The sequence below is a fragment of the Zonotrichia albicollis genome, chromosome 4, assembly GCF_047830755.1.
Source record: "Zonotrichia albicollis isolate bZonAlb1 chromosome 4, bZonAlb1.hap1, whole genome shotgun sequence".
Lineage (NCBI taxonomy): Eukaryota > Metazoa > Chordata > Aves > Passeriformes > Passerellidae > Zonotrichia > Zonotrichia albicollis.
The window spans coordinates 62,378,831-62,406,496 of NC_133822.1; the positions used below are offsets into that span (position 1 = coordinate 62,378,831).

The 27,666-nt window shown below is 39.1% G+C and overlaps 1 protein-coding gene across 1 annotated transcript in view; it reads right to left on the reverse strand.

Moving 5' to 3' along the window:
• ATP6AP1 (ATPase H+ transporting accessory protein 1) overlaps nucleotides 1–27,666 on the reverse strand; it is a 55,036-nt gene that overhangs the window by 22,071 nt on the left and 5,299 nt on the right. Inside the window, exons 2-6 of the mRNA XM_005482012.3 lie at nucleotides 22,646–22,772; nucleotides 22,475–22,543; nucleotides 14,878–15,071; nucleotides 13,797–13,840; nucleotides 10,139–10,224 (exon numbers count right to left, since the gene is read on the reverse strand). Coding sequence (XP_005482069.2) covers nucleotides 10,139–10,224; nucleotides 13,797–13,840; nucleotides 14,878–15,071; nucleotides 22,475–22,543; nucleotides 22,646–22,772 — 520 coding nt within the window. The remainder of the gene's footprint in view (nucleotides 1–10,138; nucleotides 10,225–13,796; nucleotides 13,841–14,877; nucleotides 15,072–22,474; nucleotides 22,544–22,645; nucleotides 22,773–27,666) is intronic.

Genomic DNA, 27,666 nt, shown 5'->3' on the forward strand with positions numbered 1-27,666 from the left:
GCTTTAGTTTAATTTCCTATGAGTTAAGGAAGACAAGAAATACTGCAGGTAGATATTTAGGGTAAGGCTTGCTCTGATCACATGCAGAGGCCACCCAACCATACAGCCACACATCTCCCAGCTCCTGGCCTTTCAGCCCCTGGTGTCTCCTGAGGGAATTCACATACACAGTCATCCTCTGGGTAGATGTAATTGTTTCCCACTTCTAACCCTGTGCTTCCCTAAAATGGGAATCTGTATCTCCCTGTGAAAAACATCACGCCAATGAGCTTTGGTGTCAGGAGAAAGCATTGAAGACACAAGTCTCTGTGCTCATCAAACAGCAATGAACAGGGAAAAGAGTCAGAGCTCCCAGAGGCAATTTGCAAATGCTTAATCACAAGGATCTTGAGAATCCAGCCTGTTTCACTGTACTGAATGTAGGGAAGACTGCACCAAGCTTGAGCTGCCACCTACCCAATTTTCATCTGGCACAGTCACTTCTCCTTATGGATTTCCTGGTTGACAGCAGAGCAATGATTTACATGCAGTAGGCTTTTTTTTATGTTGTGGCAATTATTTTCATTTCTAGAAGTGGCAGTTCTACAACCTAATAGGCGAGCATGAAGAGGAAAGTCCGAGAGCTTCTTATAGTGGAGCTTTGCTTTATTGTTGGCTGCCTCTTCTGGCTCTTGGCCTTTAGTTAAATAAGTTACATATTACTTTTCACACTCCTGTTCCAGAGAAATGCTATGTCAATATCCCAAGCTTCCAGTGCCAAGACATGAGTCCAGCTAAACTCTGTGAGGGCAAAGGTCCACCTAGCTCACAGCCAGAGCTCCTGATAGTAACTGGCAGCTGAGATAAGGAAAGGGTAAATACAAACAATACTTGTCCTAGGATGCCCTCTTTGAGTTCTGTAATCTTTGGGTTAGAAACCTTCAGGGCTGAAGATTACATTTAAATGAACACATGTAAATATGACCTCTTTGCATCCACCCTTCCTATCTTTCTTCCATTAGTTTATGTAATCACTGAAGTCTGTGTGCTTTTGTCATCCAAAAATAGTTCACTTTTTTTCTTTAAAGGTCTTTGGTGCCCCTGAATTCCATGTTACTGAGTGGTGATTGTCATGATTATTTTTCTGAGGTAATATTTCCTGTTCAGCCTGTCCATGCAATTGGCAGTTTTATTTATTATTTCCCACTTGACTTGCCCTCACTTTTCCTAGCTGAAATATTTTAATCTTGTAGTTTTACTGTATCCTTTGGAGATGGGGTGGCCAGAGCCACATGCACTATTTCGCTGGCAGACTTGTACTCAGTTAGGGCTTAGTGAACTGATGCTGCCTTGCCTTCCTCCTTTCCAACACTCTGCTTGCTATTCATCCTACTGCTGACTGCTGGGATGTTCCAAGACATCTACCCACGGCTGTACTGCAATTCCTCTTCTGAGAAATAGCAGCCACTCACTACAGTGTAATATGCATATTTAAGGTTTTCCTACATGTTACTTTTCTTCAGGCTGGATTGTATCTGTCTTTTCATCACTCAGTAATGCAGTGCTGTGAGTGGTTTCTCCAGCCTGTCAGTACATCAGCAAACTTTGGCACTTTGAATTTCAGCCCCCTTTCCATAATAAGGACTCTGCTGAACAGCACAGGCATCAACAGCAATTCCCACAGAGTTCCACTGGCAAATACTCCCCACTGAGAACATGAATACTTTATTTTTATCCTTTGTTTCCTACCTTTAAAGATTTTACTTCTATTAATCTCTAAGGATTTTACTTTTTTACCCTTTTTACTTTAGCAACACAGTCACTTTTACTTGCACATCCTATGTCTCTTAGAGAATACTGAAACCACACTGTATTTTCTTCATAGATCCACATGTTTATAACTACAGTTTCAACCATTTTTGTCAGTATGGAAGGTAAGTTTCCTGGAAGTATTTGTCCAGACATATGGAGTCTCTTTTCAAGCACCATGTCACACTTGTGATGAAGGCTAAACTATTTTTTAGTTTTCATGTACATTATAAAAATTGTAATTCAAAAATTGTAAATTAGAAATCATAATGACAGTTTGGCAGTTTCTTATTTTAGTTAAAACTTAGGTGAATAATATATAACCTTGATGATATGACACAATTTATTTTATATATTTATTCTGAAATCTCTTCTATTGCTAATGGAGTAGCAACAAAATATTTTGAGGCTCAGTGACTATTAAAAGAGTGTTTGAAATGAGAACTTCTTTATGTTCTACCACAGCAATGATCAACACAAAGGCCATTTGTCTTTGCATTGTTACTCATTTTCCTGCACTCCTCTTTTTTATTAGATACATTACTCTCTGAAAGAATTCCTATCTAATGTGTTTTTATGAATAGTTTTTCAGTCTTGTGCACATTATTCCTCTGAATCTCTTTATGTTTGCCATATGATGCTGCACTAAATTTGCAGGAATTTATATTTCTTTTAATTTTCTGTATCATACAGGACTACACTTTTTGAAGTATGACTATTACTTTTAATAGCCTCACTTCTTTCACTTTGTTGATTATGACAGATTAAAAGGTCAAATAATATGTCAACAAAGCATTTTTCCCCTAACTCCCCTCCCATGTAGGGAGGGAAAAATGCTTTGTTGACAAATTATTTGACCTTTTAATATGTTGTGTTGAAGCAGTTTGTATTCCAGATATAAGCAGTGTCAGTCAATATAATCAGTGGAGATTATTGGGCAATTTATCAAATCACAGATAGACGGTTTATTTTTAATCTTTAGGTTAAAGAGATATCACTTGGATATTGCATTCAACCTCAGTCTTCAAAGACTGTTCTTAGACTAGGTCTCCAGGATTCTCAGAATATTTATCTTTGTCCCCTGGAATCCAAAATTACTTTAAGACACAGCATGAGTCCTTTACAGCTCTATTCTGTCACTCCAATGCTTTTTTTACCTAGGCATTCTCCTTCCAGAAAGTGTTTAGTATGCCTACCAACGTGTCATATAAATATGCTTGTTTACAGTTACAGATTCCATTTAATCTACCCTATTTTACCTTTGTAACTTTATTTCATTCTGCATTATTACTTTTATGACTTCTGCTTATATATGACTGTATCTTTTAGAATACTCATTGCAACTTTTATGCCTGCATTTTACCAATTTATGGTAAATTTTATTCCTAAGACACAATTCATCATTACCTGTGTCCTTCTCCCTCCATACCTCCTCCAGCTCAGTTTTCTTGGTCCTTAATTTTAAAAGCAAAATAAATACAACTTTCTGATTTGATCTTTTGGAACATCTGTACATCTATGAGTTCATCTATGCCTTAAAAACTTAGCACCTGAAAATAACAAAGCTGTTCTGATCAGATAACAATAATAGTTTAGCTCTATGCTACCCTTCATTGAGCAGTGAAATGCATAAACATATATATATATATATATATATATATATACAAATATATAAAAACATATAATAAAATGTGAGCTAAAGTTGTAAAAATGTTTAAAGTAAGTGAATCAACTTGCTCTGGTGCAAAGTCTAGAGTTAAAGGCAAAGCACTAGTTACTTCTCTGAATTCCCCACTAACACATTGAATGAATCATACAGAATTGCTAACAAGAATCTCTCACATTTTCATCACTCAATTTTGAAACTAATTTGGCTAAATTTTGGTTTGTTCATTTAGAATAACAACTAACTGGCTTCAACCTGCTTCAAGCAGTTCTTTTGTAGTTATTTAAAAATACTCTACCTCTGTCAGAAAACAATTCTCAAAACTGAGTTTGCTAGAAAATAATCAAATATACATTCTTCATCTACAAGTTTATGTTCTATTATAATAGCATTCATTAAACGGGCAGAGGAGAGGACCAAAGGATAAGAAATTCCTTTTTTTTTCTTCTTTTAGGCTGGAGACACCAATACTTTATTACACTGTGCCAAACTACAGCTGCTCCTTCAAATGTAAAAATAGAAGACTAAATGAATAAGGCAATTCCTGTATTCAAGGATATGTGAGGATATTTAAGCTACACCCCAGCTCCTCAAATGGCATTATAAGCATTTTCCTAATGTTTATTCATGGGAAAGCTCATGTTATGTAAAGTTTGAGTATACTAAATGGTCAAAAGCATTCCATTAGCCAGAAGCTGTGAAGTCAGTGGGGTGGCTGTGGTAGCATTTAGTCTCCTCGGAGTGGTAAACTGAATAGTCAACAAAACAAGGGGATCTGGATGTAAGTGGAAGATGCAGCAGAGCAAAATAGAATGCATTTTAAAATGTGTGTTAGATGGAAAGCAGAAACAAAGAAAACATAACCACAAGCACTTGTCAAAGCAGATGAAAACTTTTCTTATTCCTTTCAGCTGCAGTGCACAACAATAGCACCTGAAAACATCTCCAAGAGACACTTTTTAAATGTCAAAAGTAACCACTTGTGTGACAGATTCCAGTGTTACTTCTGACTGTAAAAAGTTTCTGTAACTCTTGCTTGGCTCTGAGTGGCATCAAAGACTCAACACACAGAAACACCAACTAGAGCAGACAGCTTGTAGAATGGAGTCCAAAGCTGATGGTAACTGAAGCACTCTGAAATGTGGAGGCAGTACAGAAAATTTAAACAGCATTTCACAATGCATCTGTAAAAAGTGGAGTCAACAAAATGAGTATCAGCTGGAAGGCAGCCATAAATCTCCTTTTAGCAGTATGTGGTCCCTCAGCATTCAATCTCACTGAGAAAAGATAACAACTATAAAACTGTCTTGCAGTTTCAGAAGAAAACTAGAAAAATGTTACAGGGACACCTATGAGTATCAGAAAGATGGGGAACTTGTTAAGATTTATGATTTGAAGCATATCTGTCTTTAAATCATTGCATCCTTTTTAACCTCTCCAATTACAACAGCACGGTAAAATTATGCATTACAACCATAAGCCAAAAAGCTAACCAGAAGAAAGCAGAGTAGAGAGATGACCATGATCAAACTCCTCAAGAGCACAGATATTGAGATATGCACAAGAACTCCTGATGAAAGAGTAGGAAAAGGGCTGCAGAAGGGTTTGGTTCTCATGAAGAAAAATAAGACATCAAATGATTTTCAAAGGGAAGGAAAGTCTTGGCCAGATACTCCTCATATCTGGAGATAAGTTTCTGTTTTTTAATGGGAAAAAATATGAGAAATATTGAGTGAGCGTTGTCTGACTATATGTACATGTCAAGATCTGACCCAAGCATGATGACTGCCTTTAAGGGTGAGTTTCATCTCATCCTGCAGCCATCTCCTACAAAACAGTCAGAAGAATCATAACCTAAAACCCCTTGATTGTAAAGAGAACCCTGGTGGATGACTTCAGATACAGACATATAGACCTCACTTGCCCAGAATTAGCTGATACAAATCACTCAGGCAGAGAGATCCCAATTCATCCCAACTCAGCCAGACCTACAAGGCAAAGCATTTCAAAACATGAGCCACAAGACTCAGCAGTTGCCTTATTGGAGGAAGGCAGTTCCTTTATGAGATGGTGGGAGGAATCATCAACCGGTCAGTGAAACCATTTCAAACAGGTCACCAAGTGGTGCCTCTTTCAGAGTCTTAATTCTGTCTTCGAGCTTCAAATCATAGAATCATAGAATGCCTTGAATTAAAAGGCACATTAAAGATCATCTAGTTCCAAGCCCCTTACAGGGACACCTTCCTCTAGAGCAGGTTGTTAAGGGTCTCATCCAGCCTGGCCTTGAACACTTCCAGGGATGGGACACTGGCCTGTTTCACAACCCTCACAGTAAAGAATTTCTTCCTTATATCAAATCTAAACCTACTCTCTTTCAGTTTGAAAGCATTCCCCTTTTTCCTATAACTACACCCTCTTGTAAGAAAGCGTCTCTCCAGCTTTCCTGTGGGTTCCCTTCAGGTATTTGGAGGCCAGCAATTAGTTCACCTTGAAGCTCCCTCTTCCCCAGGCTGAGCAATCCTGATTCCCTTAGCCTTTCCTCGAAGAAGAGGTGCTCTAGCCCTCCAATCATGCTGAAACTGGAACAGAACAAGAACCAGTCTGAGCAAATTTCCATCCTGCACTGGGGTAATGAACTGATAATTATAACAGCCTGAAGGCATCTGTGTCTGCACTGACTAAACCAAATAGCTCTATCTCATCAAATCAGAAAAGACGCTCAAGCATAGGTGAGTTCTGCTCATTAATTCACTTTCTGTAAAGCCAATACCAGTCTGGAACCTTTTCTAATATATTAATTTCTCACATCTATTTTTTTCTGCTTGAGGCAGTGGAAGAACAAATGAATATGACATAGTGGTGTTATTAAGCCATAAACAGCCCAAGAGCAAGGAGGTAGAGTTTTTAGAAGATAAGCATCCCAAAACCATCATTTTTTGGGAGCTTTATTGTAAAAAATTAATTTACCTAACTAGAAGGAGATTAGTTGTTTTTTTTTAAAGTGTAATACCTAAAGCTAATTTCCTTCATCACTGAAAATAAGGCCACGAGTGAATGCAAAATCCTCCATAGTGAATGATAGCTATACAGCATTCATAGTGCATTTGAAAATCATTCTCATTGTTATTAAACTTCTTATATATATTGATTTTTTACTTCTTATATATATTGATCTTGTCTATCACTGGGGAGTGATCCTGTAACATCTAGACCATGCAATATAGTCTTTATAGTTTAAGCAAAGGGAGTTAGTATTTGTATTTACAGTTACCAAACAGTTCATAACTTCTGCAGTTCAAGCACAGCCAAAGATATGCAATACATACCAAGGAGAGGTTATATGCAAACACACAGAGTGATGAACCTTAAAAGTACATTCTGCTTTGGCTTTTCTAAATCTGTGCAGAAGCTGATAACCTTGAATGCACTGAAATGAAGTTATTGTGAGGGGCCAAAAAATGGTTCAAATGCTTTTATAAAGTATTAAATTTGTACAATTGAGAAAAGTTTAAATTGCTTTTATTTTTAAAATGTAGAATGTCTTAAAATACGTTGTTTTAATTATTTAAAATTGCTTCAGCTGCTCAAACTTAGTTACTTTAATTTGGAAAGCCTGTTGAAATACGCATACATTTAAAACATTTTTAAACTTGATAAAAAAAATCCTTCTCTTAATTCCAATTTTTCATTAATTAAAAATATTTTTCATTTCAATTGTTCTAATGCAATTTTCAGCTAAGAATGCTCATGTGCCTTTGATTTCAAACCATAAAGAGCCACAATAACAAAATAAATTTTAGTTTTATTTTGGGTCTTTGTCAAAAAAAGAAATAAAAGAAAAGGCAGATCACAAGTTCTGGCCTAATATTATCTTCTTTGCCACAAAAACCACACAGTACACAGAATAGCAATGTGAGTTTGCTTCCTCATGGTACTGGGGTTTTTTTTCTAAGTTTGATCTCCAAAATCCAGTCTCTGAAAGTTAATTTTCCAGGGTGAATTTTTGAAGAAAGTTCCTGTTTTTCTTTAGTAGAATTTGCCTTTGCCTCAGAGACTGGAGTATTGTGATCACCTTGTTGGATTAGTCAGAGGTTCAAGATCCTGCCTCCATGCAAAATCCCATACCATTTTCAAATGAACACAGGACACCTTTGAGGGGCTCGTCCACTTAAAGAACATTTATGAAGTCCGTTTAAGTGGCCTCTTACTCTTCTCTTGGATAAGATAAAGGGACTTCCTTCTGCACCCACTGAACACAGGTTTTCTAGGTTTTATTCTTGTAATAAGAATAGCAGTGCAGTTTTCATTGTGCTACCTCCTGAAAACCTCCCAGCCTCTCAAGATCCTGCTGGCACTTCTCATGCTAGATCTAGACAATCACACAGATGTCTTCCATGTTGCCTAAACCAAGGAAAGGCTGGTGAAATATTCTGTAAGCAACTGGCTGATGTTTCATGATTGCTAGCCCTTGTTCTTATGGGAGACTGTAATTTGCCAGATGTCGGCTGGAAATTCAACACTGTAAAGAAGCAGTCTAGGAGGTTGCTGGAGCGTGAGGAAGATAAATTCCTGACACACCTGGTGAGTGAGCCTACCAGGGACAGTGTCCTGCTGGACTTGCTGGTTATGAGCAGAGAAGGGCTGGTGGGACATGTGGTGCTCGGAGGCTGCCTTGGGCATAGCAGCCCCAAAATAAGAGAGTCTGCAATTCTTGGTGAAGGGAGGAAGGGGGTCAACAAAACCTCTAACATGGACAGTCCTTAATGACAAAGGAGTGCAGGAGAGCTAGACACACTTTAAGAAAGAAATCTTAAAAGCACAGAAGCAGGCCATCCCCATGTGCCAGAAAAGGAGCCCATGCAGGAAGAAGACCTGCCTGGCTGAACAGGGAGCTCTCACTGGAAATCAGAGGGAAAAAGAAAAAAAAAAAAAAAAAGAAAAAAAGAAAAAAAAAAGAAAAAAAGAAAAAAAAAAAGAGTTTATGACCTTTCCAAGAAGGGGCAGACAACTCAGGGAGAGTAGAAGGCTGTTGTTAGGCCATGTAGAGAGAAAATTAGAAAGTTGAAAACTCAGCTAGAGCTCAATCTGGCAACTGCTGTGAGAGATAATAAAAAGTGTTTTTATAAATAAATTAACAACAAAAGGAGAGCTAAGTAAATTCTCTAACCTTGGATGTGGGGAAGGGGGGAACATTGTAACCAAGTACCAGGAAAAGGCTGAGGTACTTGTACTTTCTTGGCCTCAGTCTTTAACAGCAAGACTGGTTGTCCTCAGGGCAGCATGCTGAGCTGTTGGACAAGGTCTGGGAGCAGAACAGGAGCCCTGCAATCCAAGAAGAAGCAGCAGAGACCCACTGTGCCACCTGGACACTCAAGAGTCTGTGTGATTACAAAGGATGTGGTTGTGTTGGTTTACAGCAGCTGAACACAATCCAGAGTGTGCCTGGGTGTCCAAGAAGGGCCAGTTCAGGGATTGTTCTCCTGTACTCAGCACTGGTGAGACCATTGCCATCCTGGCCTGTACCAGCCATGGCGTGCCCAGCAGGACCAGGCCAGGGATTGTTCTCCTGTACTCAGCACTGGTGGGGTCACACCTCAAGGGCTGTGTCCAGCTCTGGGCCCCTCACAACAAAAAGACAGACATTGAGGGGCTGGAGTGTGTCCAGAGAGGGCAATGGAACCTCAAGCTGCACCACGGGAGGTTCAGGTGGGACATCAGGATGAATTTTTTCCCTGAATGGGCTGAATCAACCATTGGAACAGACTGTCCAGGAAGGTGGTGGAGTCACCATCCCTGGAAGAGCTCAAGAAATTACTGGATGCGGCACTTAGTGCTCTGCCTTAGTTGACATGATGGTGACCAGTCAAAGGTTGGATTCAATGATCTTGGAGGTGTTTTCCAATCTTAATGATTCTATGAGTCCATTATCATATTAGGAGCTCAGATTGTGTTACTTCTGAAACAGATAGACATGGTTCTTTCAAAGTTGCATTTTTTAGGATTCAGCCCATCCTTCAGATGTTTCTCTTTTTAATGGGAATTCTTTTTTTTTTCCTCAAGGCAAGACTGTCTTCTATTTATTCACATTTAAATTAAAAATTTTATATTTTTTGATTGCAAAGTGTCTGTCATACAAAAAGATAACTCTGCATAAATAACTATCCTGCATTGTTACTTAATGTGATATCATGTGATCTACAAATTATATTCTGACTATCAGAAAGGGTGAAAACTTAACCTTGCAGTTGTAAATACCAAGTATTGCTTAAAAGAAATTAAACCAATTAATTTTAAAACGGATACTTTAGTAGCCTTCAGTTAATTAATAGTACTCTGTCTATACTAACCAGCCACACTAGGAAGTTTGATAACATTCCATGTAGAACTCACTACAAAACCACTAGAGTTAAACTGAAAAAAAAAAATTAACTTATAGTTCTTAAAAACACTAATAAGTTCTATGGACAAAGGCATATTTATAGTCTCCTAGAACAGTAAAACTTCAATAGTTATGTGATATAGCTATCATATATGAAAATTCATGCAATCATTTCTGGTCAAAACCTCATATAATATAGATTGCTTGTCTGTATAATCTTGAAAATCATCTACAGACTTCTCCTGTAAACATTGAGCTATTGGATGATAAAAATCTGACAGTTGTAGGCACTGACGATTACTCACCCTTGAAGGTCTCACTGCAGTATAAATGACTGAAAAATGAATCCCTCGTTCCTGCAGATCCATGGTCACTCTTCCAATTATTTTGTCTGTAAACAGAAATATGTATAATTCAACAATCTCAGTAAACTGAGAAAGCCAAAATCCTACAGCAGTTGGAGAAGTAATGAGCTAGATGTTTAAGCATATTCAGTTTGCTTAAGCAACTTAAGAGCTCATTGTATCTAGGTACAAATGGGATAAGACACTCTCAGTGTATGGAAAAATGCACAATTTCAGCGACGTGATTTAAAAAGAAAATACAACTGTTCAGAAAAAGGGGTGATTTTGAAATAGAAAAGTAAAACCACAGAAAATATTCCCAAAAGTTTGAACTTTGGGCAATTAAAAGCATGAGTGGGAGAAATCACTTCAGAGGTTTCTTTTCTTTCTTTAAGAGAGTACATGCAGGATGCATGTACTATTAGTCAAGTGATCAGTTAATAAATAAATAAATAACAAAATGTAAGCAGTATTGTTCTTTGAATTACAGAATACACATAACTACCACTGAGAAACAGCACTCAAAACATGGTGTTTGGTGCGGGGTGTGATATGTACAATACTGGTAGCAATAATTCTTTTCCCTTCTGTGGATTTAAAGCCTACTTCTGCACCCCCAACAGGACACAGAAAAATTTCCCCAATTACACTGGGGCCAAAGGAGAAATATGGTGGAGTATTTCTGAAAAAGGAAGAAGAAGCAAATAAGGGAGGGCCTTTCAAAAAGGTCCAAATATGCCTCTACAAAAGACCCTCTTCTAGTTCTGAAACCACAGGCAGTTGCAATAAATGCTTTCAACTGATTAATGTTTTCAATATTTGTGCAGAAACATTAACATCTGCTTATAAGGAGCACAATAGTTGTGACTCATGAGCCATTATTAGTGTTGTTATTGGGACTGCTTGAGAAGCAAGCAAGCAGACTCACATTTACTGCTCAATGCCTTCCCACTTCTCCTTCATGCACCAGTCTGGTGGATGGAGATTTTGTAACCTGGATATACAAACTTCTCAGATTTTGAGGTTATACTTTAGAGGAATTGTGTTTTATTTGCATTTGCTGAAATTAGGAGTTTAGATTATTATCCTCCTTAACCGCTTCTATTTACTGTAATTATGGTGTCCTGGCTGAGTAAAATATTTGGGTTTTGTAAGAATTTAAGTATTGCTTTTTTCTGTAGGGTTTCAGCTGAACTGATTTCCTCATATCAGTCAAGAATCATAGCTATGTGAATTTTCCTTCTCAAAATTATTGCTAAGAGAATCTACTATGAGAAATGTACTTACTCAGAAAAGCAACTGCCTAAAACTACTGCCATAATTACACTGGTTATGGAGATCCAAGGCATTATATAACCTTGATTTTGTAATCTGGATTCATAGGAAATTCTCTTCAGCCTTAGCAAAAATTTGCAGAACAAAAAAAAGTAATATGAATAAAAACACAGAGATTGGCTTTGGGTTTTCTTTCATTAAAGCAACCAATAGCTTTCTGAAATAACATGTTATTTGCATTTCTCTTCAGAAGGGAGATACGTGTAACTATAGTTACCAGTAGCATCCATAACTCCTGCCTTCAGGAAGATTCTAGAGGCAACTCCTTCATCCAGAGAAGCTTCTCTGAACATCCTTATGACAACAGAGTTGATACAGCTCTCTTGCTTGCCTGTGATCAGAATATACCTTTCTTATGAAGTATTTTCAAATTCTCCAAAGAAAAGAGCTCAGACTGTGCACCATGTTTTAGAGCACCAAATGAGGTGCCTACTTGGGAGCAATAGTGCAGATTCTGTACTTGGCCAGCAAAGTGGCACATGTTCCCTGATCCACACACCTTCTTCCTGATTAAAATCTAGTTGATACTAACCAAAAAGCTGGCAGAGCCTTTTCTTCCATCCCCCCACAGATCACCTCTTAACTTTGCTTTCCCAAAACAAAGTGGCCTGGGACAGCAGCTGCTTGAGTCTACAGTGTGCCCTGGCAGCCAGGAGGGCCAGCCCTGTCCTGGGGTGCCTCAGGCACAGCATCCCCAGCCGGGCAAGGCAGGGGATTGTCCTGCTCTGCTCTGAGCTGGGGCAGCCTCACCTCCAGGGCTGGAGGCAGGTCTGGGTGCCACAATATAAGAAGGATATAGAGCTATGAGAGTGTTCAAAGGAGGGCAGTGAGGATGGTGAAGGGTCAAAAGGAGGAAGGGAGCCTTATGAGGAGTGGCTGAGGTCACTTGGTCTGTTCAGCCTGGAGAAGAGGAGACTGAGGGGAAACCTCATTGCAAAACCTCATTGCTGTTACAAGTTCCTCATGAGGGGCAGAGCACGGGCAGGCACTGCTGATCTCACCACTCGTGACCAATGACAGGACTCAAGGAAAGGGCATGAAACTGAGTCAGTGGAGGTTTAGGCTGGATATCAGGAAAAGGTTTTCTACCCAGAGCAATGCAATAGAGCACCCCAGAGAAGTGGCAGAGGGCCAAAGCTGACAGAGCTCAAGAAGCATTTGGAGAGCATCGTCAGGCATGTGATGTGATCCTTGGGGTGTCCTGTGCAGGGCTAGGGTGGACTCAGTGATCCCAGCTGGTCCCTTCCAACTCAGCATATTCTATGATACTATGATTCTAGGGCTTGGGAAGCTTATTCTTGAATCCATGCAGCTGATGAAAGAAATGTCCCATAAAGACAAAGCCACTATTTAGCCAAGACCAACATTAAGCCAAGGCTCAGCTACCCAGTATGCTCTGGGGACAAGAAAATAGAGCAAAATACCTCCTCTGCAATTCAGAGATGAAAACCCAACTGCTTGTTTTAGTATAAAACCCACTCATTTTGGACTAGAACAAAAACAAACAGAAAAGCATACACAACTAAGGTATTTTCCCCTGATTTTCAAATCTGCTGCTGATTTTACAATCCCAGTTCTGAGCAGAAATAGTCATAGCCACTAAGAACACTGTTTAATTATCAGCCCACTACACTGTAAACCTCCAGAACTACCACTTCAGTGATTTGCATGCTTTATAATTTGATTTCTAATTTAGAGTAGTAAATGAAAGCTCTGCAATGAGATGCCTCTAAGGTCCATTTTCATGTACAGCACCTCTTTTTCAACCAGATGCTAGGCAAGAAACTTTTTTTATAGTATTATATTGAGACATTCAAGTTTAACAAGTTACGTTTCATACACTGCAAAACCAATAAAAGACTGATATCAAAGGCAAAGAAGGCCATCAGTACTGTTTTATAAAGATTAGAAAAGCATTTTCTTTTCATGTTGACACCCTTTGCTGAGACCAAGGCCTTGGAATTGCCAGATGAGCCTGGCACCTCCAGCTGCCAGTGTGCAAGGTGAGGTTGAAGGAGGCAGCTCAAGCTGCACAGACTTGCAGGCTTTGCTCAGAGAGTGAGCTAAGGCCCATGCCTGAAGCACATGTGAATTTATCAAGCTCACATTTCATGTCACAGACACTTAGAGTCTGATTAAAACTAAGGCAGCCAGAAGAAGGGAAGGGGGATAAAAGCCTTTAAATGGTAGTAGCAAAGCAAAGCCTGGGAACTAGAGAATACTACCTGCTCAGATGAAACCATAAATGATGAAATGTTAGTTATGTCTAGGTACTATTACTTACCATTTTCAGCAATTGCTTCCAGGGTGGAAATCTCTTTTAAATCACTAGAGAAAAAGAGGGAAGAGAAATAATTAAAAATCTTTCCTAGGCAAGAATGATGAGAATCAGAAATGTATGAAGATACTGACTGATAAAAGGATTACTGTCAGTCCCTCTGTTTTTCTTTCATCTCCTCCTAATGACCCTTTTTTTCTGCAAAACCATTAAAAATGTAGGACCACAACTTCAGCTGATTCTTAAACCCCTCAGATTTCCTAGGCAGCAGGGAAGCCATACTACCGACAGTATTTTGGTCAGCCTCTGAGAAGCTTTTTTTCATTTGGCGTTGGTCCCTTGTTTAACATTTGTTCAGGAGCTCTTTAAAATTGTTATCATGCCTCTTTCTGTGTAGTGATGTGACAGCTAGAATTGCCTTTGTTTAGGAGAAGTTGATATCTGCACTTCACACCAACATGTACAAATGCCCAAGTAACATTTGGGGGAAGAAAAGTAAGCAGAATGAGCTCAGCAATCATGCCTTATATTTTCTAAACATACATTCACCTGAAGGAACAGTCTCTCCCTTTCTCTGTTAGATCACAGCCCTCATGGAGCTGGAAACATGAAGAATTATAACCCTTCCCTTCCTTCCATAGCAATGGAAAAAGGAGGCTGTTTATTAGCTTCAGGTTTGTCTGTATGTTTATTTGCTTGCTTATTTATCCTGCCAGTATTTTTGACCCCCGGAATGCCTCTAGCAATTAATTCTGCAGGTAAATCATGTGTCGAGTAAAATAATTGAGCCTTTCTGCTGAAAAGTGTGTTGCCATTTAGTTTTATTAGCTGCCCCTTTGTTCTCATATAATGAGGCAGACAAAATAGGAATGCCTGACTGCCTTTCTCAACATAATTCATCTATTACACCTGGTAAGCTCATCAGGCGACTTTCAGAAACACTGAATTTATCCTTGTAAGAGAAACAATTTTGATAGCCCTACAAGCTTGCATTCTGTTTTTTTAGTTTTCTGAATACCTGACATATTCAAAAGCTCCAAAAGTCATGCACACATGTGGGTCAGCTCTGTTTGTGATAAGCCCCTACCTGGCAAGTGGTGGTAGCTGAACCACCAGTAAGTTTGGGTTAGATGCATTCACTTCCAGCTGAGAGACATTGAGATTAGTTACATTTGTTAACTTCCAATCTCCTGATTCTTGAAGAATATTCAGGAGATGCTTGGTAGCCTTGCAGTCAACAGCTGGCAAAACTAAAGATGAAGGAGAAGACTGAAGAATTTCCTGTAAAAAATTTACAAGACATTTATTTACCTGCTTAATATTCAGTTACTTAATAATTAACACAACCTTTTTTATAATGTATCCTTAATTTAACATTCAAGGTGAGGGACATACACAGTAAAAAGCATGTGAATTCTGATGGTGGTTTGCAGGCTGCTCCTGAGCTTTCTTGCAGCAAGCCTAAAGCACTCAGTAACACCAAATTTTTTGTCTTTTCCACATGTATGGAAGAGGTGAGCTAGATGAAGTAGAAGTTCTCAAGCTAAGAGTGTGATTGGTATGAGCACTGCCAGAAGCAAAGCTCAGATGACTCTAACTAAATGCCCTTGGATGTGAGCAAGATCAGTGTCAGACACCTCCAGTTCCAGCAGCTCCATTCAGTTAAGTCATACTTAGCATAAAAAACATCCTGCATTTGTGTACATCCAGGTGGTACAGCACATGGTACAGAAAAATGTCTAATTTCTAATTATTAATTTTAAAAAGCTGCAGATTTCAGGATCTACAGAGCCTCCAGACACACACAAACAAAATTCCTGTCATACTTTCCACTTTTTTACTCAAAGTACAAATTACAAAGCTCAGGCTGAATTGGTTCAGATAAAGCATCAGGGTATCATCCACTTTATTTACAAATCTGATAGCTGAGTTCCTGATACAGATACTTGAATAAAGTTAATTGAAAAACATTCTCATTCTTTAAATTTGGAAACTTCATAGTCAAAAACCATATTTCCTAGATTTTTCTTGATAATAAAATTAACCCAAAATATTTGGGGAAACAAAATGCAAGGCAAAGATTTGAAAATTATCAAAATGAATGTAGCCCATATTTAATATCATGGTGGGTTGACCCTGGCCTGATGCAGGTACCAACCAAAGCTGCTCTATCATTTCCCTCTTCAACTATATGAAGGAGAGAAAATAAAAGGCTCAGGGGCCAGGGGGAATTCACTAACCAATTACACTGGAAAAACAGTCTTGATTTGGGAAAATTAATTAAACTTATTAACAATCAAGTCAGAGTATGATAATAGAAATAAAACAAAAAACACCTGCTACCCACCCCTCTCTTCTTCCAGGCACAACATTACCCATGACTCTCTACCTCCTGCCCTGCAGTGGAGAAGGGGACAGAGAAAGGGGTCTGTGGTCAGTTCATCACACATTGTCTCTACGCCTCTTCCTGCTTGGGGGGAGGACTCCTCATACTCTTCTCTTGCTCCCACATGTGGTCCCTCCCATGGGAATCAGTCCTCAAGGGACTTCTCCAAGGAGAGTCCTTCCCACAGGCTGCAGTCCATCATGAACTGTTCCACGGGGTCCCTCCCATGGGGTGCAGTCCATCAGGAACAGACCGCTCCAGCCCGGGCTCCTCTCTCCACAGGTCCTGCCAGGAGCCTTCCCACAGGGTCACTGCTTCCTTCAGGCCCCCAGCTCTCCTGGCACTGGGTTGCAGGTGGATCTCTGCTCCCCCGTGTACCTCTCTGGGCTACAGAGGCACAGCTGTCACACCATGGGCTGCACCACGGCCTGCAGGCGAATCTCTGCCTGCTCTGCTGCTTCCTCCCACCCGTCCTGTGCTGACCTTGGGGCTGGTTTCTCATAAATTCTCACTCTCTTCTCAAAACTCAACTGCTTCTGTGCAGTAACTTCACCTTTTTAAATATGCTGCCACTGTCTCTGATGGGCTTGGCCCTGACCAGTGGTGGGTCTCTCTTGGAGCATTGACACTTTTGGACATGGGGGAAGCTTCTGGCAGCTTCTCAAATAAGCCACCCCTGCAGCCCACCCACTACCAAAGTCTTGCCACAGAAACCCAATACAAATATGAATACTGGAAGATATATTTTCATTGAGTCCTAGTTTACAGCTTGTTAACTTTGCTTTTATGTTTTCTACATTTAAGTCCAGATTAAGTCTTTCACTTAATCCAACACTGAGATCTTCAAGCTGTTACAGACTCTCTCTTTCCCTCCCATGCAAGTGTTGTGGTGTTCCTAACACTTTTCTCCTACTATTCATTTGCTCCTTTTTGTCTGTTCTTTGACTGCTTTTCTGATCTGCTCTCTAATGCTTTCTAATTGCTCACATCTTCCTTCCTAGGCAAAGGCTATAGGTACTTTCATATTTCTATAGATGCTCATAAGGATTATGTGGAACTGTCTGATTTACCAGACTAAGAGCAAAGTAACTGCAGAAATTAAAATAGAGCAGAAAGCACTGATCTTGTGTAGTGTTTGAGTCTGTCTGTGAGTGTTTGAGTGTTTGGTCTTTGAGTAGAGCTCTTAGCATCTCCTGGAGAAAAATGATGGAACATTTCATTTTGATTTGTTTACAGATTTGCATTTAGACCTCAAATTCTGAGAAATTTAATGGGGTTTTTTTATTTTCAATATTTTAATCCCCTGTCCTATAGCAGGAGCCAGAATGGCAACAGCCATTTCATCCAAGGACATTAAACATATTGCTCATTTAATGTAGAATAAGATATAAAATGTATCATTACTGAGTAACATCTTAATTGTGCTCTACTCCTAACCAGCGCTGCACTGCCATCTGTCTCAGCTTCCAGCCACTGGTATTCAGCTGCTTTTCATCTGAAGGGGAGACACAGCTGGATATCAGCTCAGCAGCCTCAGGTAGGCAATCTGATCCCATGCCTCTTTGTCCTTCTTGCCATTTGGCAATCGTGCACTTTTCCTTACAATACCCATATGTTGCTTTGCACATTTTAGGATTTCAGCTGCCATGCTTCTTCAAAATATGAAAACTCCAAAAGGGAGTGGTGAATGAAGAGGATATTGAGAAACAACTGATTTTGCATTCTGCTGAAGAAAACCACATAGTAGCTAGGAACAGGAGAGGGACAAGGAGAGAGAGGAAGGGGGAAAGAAGGAGAAGGGGAAGGTTTAATTTTAACTTTCCAATTATTATCTATCCCACAAACTTTTACACTGTAGCCATGCCCTTCAAATGTATGCATAAACCTGTAAGTTATAATTTTAATGAACATTGATCTGATGTACTTTATGTGATAAAGTGTGTTGCAGCTACAGGAAGTATTGTTGAAAACCCCAATGCTGTACTGTGTAGTGGGAAACATGACACCGATTTTTTTTTTTCTGAGGATTACAGACAGATCCAAGGAACTGTCAAGAAGAAAACCTGAAGTCCAAGTATGGGAGGGAGCATTCCAAAGAATAAAATACAGACTATAACAATAACAAAGGACTGTACCGGGGGAAAGATTGATGTGGCCTTCCCAAAAAAGTTTTGCCTAACAGTTCTGCTGAGGATATCTGAAGGAGTTAATGGGCATGTACTCCAGGAAGCTCTAGATGGTACAGTCTGCTTGGACCCACACAACGCATTTGGCAGTCTTGAAGCAAGGGCAACTAAGAAACTGAGCTGCTTTGGAGAGAGAGGCAGTCTCTACAAGAAGGTAGCTAAAGAATAGATAAGATTTAGCAAGCAAGGGGCATAAAAATAATATCTGTTACTGCACTAGAGTCTTTTCTGTTCCATATGTTCCTAAACTATCAGATAAAAAGATAAATATTGAGCTAATGAAACTTGCTCATTATGATGAGTTTTCCAGGTTAGTAAAGGCAGTGACTGACTGATGAACTACAGAAGCAGCTTCTGGCACAGCCTTTTGGTCAACTGAGTAACTGATAAGATTCAATGTAAATTGATTTTAGCACAGTACAGGGTGACAGAAAAACAAACCTAATTTTACATACACAATAATAAGTATTAAACTCAGAACTAAGTTACCCTTCAGTAATGAAATCTTGAGAGTTACAGCAGCACTTTGAAAATGGTAATTCAGAGGCTGATAGAGATCAGGATGGAAAAAAATTCAAATATTAATAGTATTTTAGAAAAGGCTAGAGAACAAAACATCATCATGTCACTGAATAAATCTATGATGAACTTTTATCTTGATTATTATGTGGTTCTGTGCAGGTTCCCTTGTCAAAAAATAAATAATATAATAAAACTAGAAGAAAGAAAATAAAGACAGTCAAAATTTTGTTAGAACCTGTGTGTCACACATGAATAAATAGTAGTGCTCAGTCCATGATCACTGAGTGAGGATAGGATGGAGTTATCACACTACAAGTGGCAATGACTTACACAGTCATAATTATGTAGATGCACAGCTGGCCACTAATTGGAGTGTGTTAATATACACTGCAGTTCTAAGGAGCTGAGCATTGTCTAGGGAAAGCCAAAGCTAATATTAAAGAAAAATAGTCTGTAAGGTAGGTGACTTCTTGAAAAAAAAGTTCCCCAAATGCTAATCTCTGTATTTTATTATTTAATTTAGAAGTTGTTTGAAAGTTCAAGATAAATTATCTACCTATAAGATTCCATTTGTATGAACTGGAATAAGATTCTTCTATTGCATGTAAACCCATTGATACCAAAATCTCAGAACAGCTGCTAATGCAGCCGAAGAAATCAAATATCTACAAATGTTTCTGGGGTTTACAAGTCTATAACTCTTTTTCAAATAACACTTTCTTCTTGTAGAACACATGCTGTTACATGCTCTTATACATTCTAAATGAAATCTCCAGCTTAGGTTTATGAATAAGTTTGCATTTCTGAGGTTCATAAAGGAGGATGCTTGAGAGCAATGGAACATTTATTACAGCTTCACTGATCACTTGTATAATATAGACTGTGTAGCTAAAAAACTTCTGATTATGCAACATCAAGGATTCTAATTTCCCCAGTGAGAAAATTCAGACCCGACCTTCATTTTGTCCTGTGTTGTGTGAGTATTATTGCAATTTTCACAGCATGATAAAGAATTGATTTCTTACCCAAAGTATCTCAAGTGGAGTTCAAGTAATATGATAGCAACCCAGCAAATTTTTGTAGATTCTGTTATGCCCAATATGGATGACTATAAAGTTCCTTTCCTGGCCCTGAGAACTAAACCCTATGCAAGAGATATTGACAAAACTCTCTCTGTGGGCATCCAGGTGAAAAGGAAAGTATGCAGTTTATACATCTCATTTGCTTCCACTCACGTGAAAGAAAAGAAAATTATAAACTCACTCACCTCACCTCCATCAAACTACACTGGAAAAGCATTAAGATTGCCAAATCCAAGAGAACGAATGTAGGAAGTGCTGGAGTTAAGGTGAGCAATTTGTAAAAATAAACTTCCCAGTTTTAAAGAAGCCATAGTACAGAAAAAATTCCTCAGCTCCAAGACAGAGAGGGAACAGAGGCAAAGGCAGAAGAAAAACAGTTGCTGACATTTATTCAGATTGTTAAATACTTGGGTATAAGTGTTTGACCTGCCAGATACAGACAAGGATTTAAACACGACCTTTTGTTTAGCTGAGGACCTCCTTCCCAGCCTCACTAGGTCCCAATCTCCTTGCATACCACCTGATTTCTAAACCCATCAGTCTCTGGCCTTATCTCTAGACTTTAAAGCCTTTAATCTCTATCTACAGGGCTGAGGGAGTCCTGATTACAAGGTGAAGAAGAATGTTTTAGGTACTTTGATATGCCTCTTTGTGGGATCTCAGCACCTCAGGACTGAGGTGCCGAGTCACCGAGACCACCCTTGGGGGGCTCGGGAGTCCTGGAATGTTGCCAGAAGTGTCTGGTGGCTGGACTTTGATCCTACACAGGAGACGACACCTGTATGAGGATAGGAGGACTTCACCGGGGTGAATGGTGAAGGGATTAGTTAATTAGAGGGTGAGACACAGGGTTTAAGATTGCTGTACAGGGGGGTTTAGAGAAGTAAGATGGAGGAATTGGGGCGTGTCCTGTCCTTCTTCTTCTTCTTCTTCTCCTCCATCTTCTGTGGTGATGGTGGCACTTTGGGATTGGTCATTACTGAAAGTGCACCGGACAATAAGAATAAAAAGGATTGGGGAAAAATGATAAATATTGTACACGTAACTATGGGTATAAAGATAGGTGACTGTCCGGAGGGCAAGACAGAGTGTGCTCATGGCTGGCTGCTGAGCAGACCTCTGTCGGGCCGAAAGAAAATCTTTTAGATAAACAATTAATAAACATAAAGACCGAAAGAAGAACTGAAGCCTCTTCTCGTCCTTTGATATGCGGGCTGCCCCAAGGCCACTCCGGGCCCTTCCAGGCCCTTCAAACAGCCGAAAACCGGACACCTCTTAAACGTGGAGGGCCTACTTCAGTAAGACCACCACATTATTAGGAACTTGCAATGTCATGCATTGCAATGCACGTCAAAGAGCTAAAATGTAACCCATTTTGTAGTCAGGCAGCAACAAAAATTTGGTCTGGACACAGTCTTCCAGAGATGTTAAACCCTGAGAAGGTAAGACATAGCAGAGAAGAACCAGCACAGCTGCCTGCGGGCACAGCCACTGATCCTCCCAGTACAGATGATTATCACTCCCATTCATTCCTCAGAAAACTCATGCAGATACTCTGAATAATTGTTTCTCTTCCAGCAGCAGCGTTAAAATGCTGTTATATGACAAAGAGATTAATATCTCCAGTTCCACTTGTACAAGGAAGACGTGAGGTTCTAAGATGTAGAGATAGGTATTATGTGAATATTTATGTATTTAATTACATATAGTGCTTGCTGTGTGGTGCTTGGGAATTTACATTTCCTTGTGAGCTCTGATACCATTTACATTACTAATAGCTCTGTTCATCCTGCACTGCCTCCAGGAATGTCTTTATGACTTCCACAAGTGAACATTTTGTCTAATTACATTTCAATAAACTGTCATGTAAGTACAACCATAGATGCTCTGCACAAAATCTATAAAACTTCTCAGTGAGGACAAAACTTGAAGCTGTTGACTGACTCAGAATGATTCCATCTGAAATTCTGTGCCTAAAGTTTATTTAAAGTTATATAAGCTAGCATTATTTTTTCCATGAAGATTAAGCCAATATAGCATCTAATGATATATTAATACAAATATAAAAGAGTTAACTCCCAGAATGAGCTTCAATTTCTGTAAAAAGAAAATAGCTATTAAATTATGAAAATAAGAAAAAAAATTATTGGTTCCTATAAGTTATTTTCTTCTTATGGCTTCAAAACAGAATTTTGCAGTGTTGGTCTGGAACTTAATATTGGTTTTTACAATAGAATATTGCAGCATATTTCAGAGCAATTTTGTCAGTTAGGATGAATTGTGAAAACTCAGTCTTTAAAAATATAGTAGCTACAAAGCATGTATCTGCAAATTCAGTTTATTTCAGTTAACACATCTGCTTAAACTAGAATAATCTCAATAATTTAAACAGGAAAACTTCTGCAACTCAGTGACCTTTTCCAAGTTATTTTCTCTATGCATCTTTCTTACATCTTTCTTTTTCTTTTTAAATACTCACATAAAGAAATAAATGAGATAAATACTTGCCTGAACATTTTGAAACGGATTCTTGTTGCCATAGGATTCACTGAAGTATGTGAAGTCATCTATGCTAAGCTGAAAAACAAAGAGAGTAGGCTGGTGAGAAGGAGCCATGGCATCTCATTTAGGTATAGACTTGTGCTCAGGATTGGTGAGAAAAAAAAGTGGTTTACATACCCTATCTTGCAGGAACAAGACGAGATTTCTGGAGTTCTGGGTAAGAAGAGGTTGCAAGAGTGATGTCAGCTCCTGTTCTGTGACAACTTTTCCTTCATGCACTGCAGTGCCTGGATTCCACTGTGATCTACAAAGCAATAATTCCTTTTTCTGTAGAATTTTCTGCCAATGATGATACCTTTCTTTAAATATGCAGCAGCATGTAATGAAATCATCATGTTTAAGATCAACTTTGCAGTTCAGTTTACTTTCATTCTACTCAAGAGAATAAGATTTTGCTTGTTTATGCCTGCATAAAGTTGACTGTATTACAGTAAGAATGAATAGGTGTAATGTCTCTCTCTATTTTCTTGTTTGTATACAACAGCAGAGTTGCATCTTTCCATAAAAAGTTACTTACTAAGTGCAATGAAGAAGAATACATTGAAAACATTCGGAAAGAATTCCCAGATGGCATCCTAACTCCCAAAACACTTTTCTGTGCTGACAGATGGAGGTCAGGAGGAGTAGAACTCAGACTAGATCACAAGTTGTCTTAAACTAGTTCTTTTCAATAGAACTTTTGTTAGTAGAAGTGTCTTACAGTGCCATTGTACACAGGTTCTCTCCTGAGGTTTTCATGATGAAGGAACCATTCCACAGAAGCCGCTCAGAAAAGCCAGCAGCAGTAGCTCTTCTGAATGGAATGACTCAAAGCACCCAGCCCTGTAACTCCTTTGCCAACCTGTCACTATGAGGACTGGACAGAGAAATAACTCATCTATTTAGTTCTGCTGCTACAGGAAACAGGCAAAACAAGAGGTGGCATTATTCTTTCAACACCTCATTGGGATTTTAACAGTACGTGACATGGGTCTGTAGGGATGAAACTTTTTATGAACATTTCTATCCCAGGTTTTTTGACTAAGGAAAATTGTCTTTGGATAAACAAATTGAACTTAATGCATAATCTTCCATCTTTGCCCAGGCACACATTAGTTGCAACCCGAGAAAACAGGTTTTAGCAATTGATGATACTCTAACTGGTTCTAATTACAATGAGTCGAATATAGGCAATTGTTGTGTGCTCTAACATCATTTATTATTGATTGCAATTTGATCAAGTTGAGATAAAAGTTAAATTTTCTAACCCAAAGCAATTTGCAAGTGACCATTGCACAGCAAACTTTTATGAATAAGAACAACCTTTGGAATCCTTTAAAATGGAGGCAGAACAGAGTTAATGAACTCATATGTGGGGTTCAATGTGGTTTTTTGGATAAGAAAATCTGAACTGCACTCCAAGTCCTCCCTGTAATTCCAAAGAAGATTGCTGAAAGTGAATCAAAAGTGTCAAATTGCACCCATGGCAGATGTCAAACCAGCACAGTCCTGCAGCAGCAGCAGGTGATCCCCATCTCACTGCGGACTCTGGGGCTTGCGAAAGCATGAGAGCAAACTCTGTATGTGGAAGGCTCCTTCAAGACAAGGTGCTGGAGATGTGAAAATTAAATTCTAGTAGAAACTTTACAAGCTTTAGAAATAAATCTTGCTGAGATGAAGGAGATGTTTTTTATTGGTTGAAATTATCTGATTTTTTTTAGCTTTACTCAGCATCTTCGCTTTGTTAATTTGTGCTTGGAAATCCACATTAACTTATATTTATAAACATAAACAACTGAGAAATTGCAACAGGCATGCCTCAACTTTTCAGAGAAGACATACCTCACAATTTAAAAAACTGAAGTATAATCTTTTAAATGAATATATTTGAAAACACAGAAAGTCCCAAAGATTCTGAACGACTCTTCAGGAACTGACTTGGATACTGACTTTGTGCCTTGCATTACCACATCAAAATACTAATGATATTAAAGAAAAAGCAGATAGAACAAATTAAAAGATGATAAAAAATGGCTTGTGTGAAAGAAAATGACACAGAATACCTTGGTATGTTTATTTAAAAAAAAAACTAAATAAATCTATTTCATACCTAATCTTAGAAAAATGAAGCTTTTGAGAGCTTTGGGGACTTGCAATTAAGACTAAAATGTAACAAAAGCACATCAAACAAAACGAAATTATCTGCAGCAGCACAATGATAAAGGCTTTTGCTGTGAACTCAAAACCTCAGAAGTTTAATGATCCTCTTTTAAAACATACTTGCTTCTAAGAAGTTCCCTGTTCCTTGAAGCAGTTCTTGTTATCTATCTAACCTTGAAAACATCTTTTGTGACACTTTTTAACTTTCAAGCAGTCAACTTTAGTAACTTCATCAAAAAAAATCCACATCCGTTGATTAATAATTCTATTAAAATGCAGCATTTGCCTAATACTTGTATTCACAATATTATCCATGCATCTATTTTGCTGCTTTTTAACAGTTTGCTGAGCACCATGCATGGCATTGGGGAAGGCTACATCCTTCACTGAGGAAGCTGTTGCTGTCTGCTTGGTGCAACAACATTCTCAGCCTGGTTCAGACAGGAAATAGAAGCACAGGAACACTAAGGCTGGAAAGGACCTCTAAAATCAAGTCCAACTGTCAATCCAGCACTGCCATGCCCACCACTAAACCATGTGCCTAAGTGCAACATCCACATCCACCTGTTTTTAGAACTTTTCCAGCTGACTCAACCACTTCCCTGTTCCAATGCCTGACCACACTTGCAGTGAAGAAATTTTTCCTAATGTCTGACCCAAACTTCCCCTGGTGCAGCTTGAGGCTGTTTCCTTTTATCCAATCTCTTGCTAGTTGGGAGAAGAGACCAAACCCCCACCTGGCTACAGCCTCCTTTTGGAGAGTTGTAGAGAGTGATAAGGTCTCCCCTCAGCCCCTTTTCTCCAGACTGAACACCCCCAGTTTCCTCAGCCACTCCTCACAAGACTTGTGCCCCAGCCAACACCAGCTTCCTTGCCTGGTCAGGACATTTTGCTGGGTGCTTTACTGGGAGCTGCAGGGTGAAAGGGAGATCTGTGAGTGCCAGGGGCTCCTGGATACAGCCAGGATGAGCTTCCCTGAATGAAGCCAAGCAGCTCATCCCACTGAACTGCTCACCTCAGTGATGGGTGAATGGTGGAACTGGCGGCAGGCCAACACACACATTGATTGCTCTGACTGACTGCTCACACAAACTCTTGTGCCCAGAGACACACAGCCTCCTACAGCCACCCACGAGCCAAGTGGGCTCCCTGCCATGGCACCAGCAGGGCTCCAAATGACAAGCATCTCTGCTAATGGATATATGCAGGAGCACACAGCTTTAAGGAACCCTAAGGAAGCTTTAAGATTGAGTAAACTTAAAACTCAACTGCTCTCTCTTTCCTCCATCAGTCAAACAGTGCCCCAAAGAAAGTGAGGAAAGCAAGCTTAGCTTGGTATTTTGCTTCTTTCTTATACCTCACTGCTCTGACATGACAACAGTGTGCTCTTTCCTGAACAGTATTCTTTCTGGAATTTGAGCAATTGGGTTGATGGAAGTAAAGATTTCAAGATTTCCTGTATCTGGACCCACCAGAAGGGCAGACGGGTAGACAACAAGGCTTCTAGCACTCTAACTCATAATTACAGTTTTGCTTTGTAGCTGGTTTCAGAAATCTTTCCTACCAGTTATTCTTGTCAGTTGTCTCTATCAGCCACCTTGTGATTACCATGTAAGAAATCATGTTCTCCCCTGCTCAGGAGAAGTAAAATAGCTTTCATGCTGGCACACAGTGTCTCCATAGGCATCCAATAAAATTATAGCTAAAAAAATTTTCCTTTCTGTGTTACACCTTCTTTCAGTAGATTTATCAGTAAAATCCCCGTAGTTTAGGAAACAGTGCAAATGTACTAATTTGCATTAAGACATTCTCAAAGTCATTTATGGCCTGGGTGTGTCAGAAAAGGATTATCTTACCTATATAAGCGTAGCATAAAAAAGGAAGTAATATATTTTAAAAGACTGTAGGCAAAAATCATTCCTAAAACAAACACATGAGGGGGCAATTACAAAAGCTAGTTTTAATGAATTTATTTGCTGAAACTCCTTATCTTTATCTGTGGAAGGAAAGAAATTCTTCTGAATATTAGTTCAAAATGGATAAATCCATTTTTTCTGTGTATCATATGCAAGAAGAGCCTTTCAACCTTCCCTGCTTCAAAAACCCAATCAGGGAATATTAGTTTAAAGGCTGATTTAAAATAAAGGTCAAATTTTCTACACCAAAGTTATTTGAAGAACATCCAACAGGACAGTGTGATGTACTGAGTTAGTCCACATTTGAATTGCGATAGTGTTGCTTTTTAAAAAAACACTTTTCTCCAAGTAAGGATCAGCATTTTACTTTCTAGAGGAAAGAGGTATTTGATTTACTAATGTCTCTGTGAGAACTGGTATCACACTTCCCGTTTCTTTGTGCACTGCATGTGTTTGTCAGCTGTGGGTTTCATCTCTGTCTGGCATCTAACGTAATCTTTAATAGAATGAATACAGTATAGCAATAATGCATAAAAGAGACTGTCACATTCTCTAATTCAGCTGTCCTGAGACATGGCTTGGCAAACACTGGCTAGTTCTAAATTAGAAAAAAATGTAGTATCCTTCAATTATTCAATATGAAATCCTAACAGATAACCTGGGAAAGCGTGATGGAACAGATTAGCGAATCACAACTTCTGTTGATTAATGAATCGCTGAACTTTAATACTGGTGGGACATGTTCCTACAGAGTGAATAGATATCCACAGATATCCATAATTACTGCAGTTCTCTAGTTAACTTTCCTAAGACTCTTAAGAGTAATTTCCAGATTTCGTAGGCCTGTGGATGACACATTGCAAACCTCACATCACTGGGAAGTACCAAATGTAAAGCACAGACTTAGGGGTTAGCAACAGGAAGTTGCTGTTAGTGTTACTTTGTTTTATAAAATAACAAAGAACTTCTTTTCAGTTGCTTCATAGACCTTCACCAGAACTAATTTTGGCCCCACAAGAGGAGGAACACTTCTTGCACAAAATGTTGTATTCCTGAAGACATGAAACTGTTTACCCAGTCCAG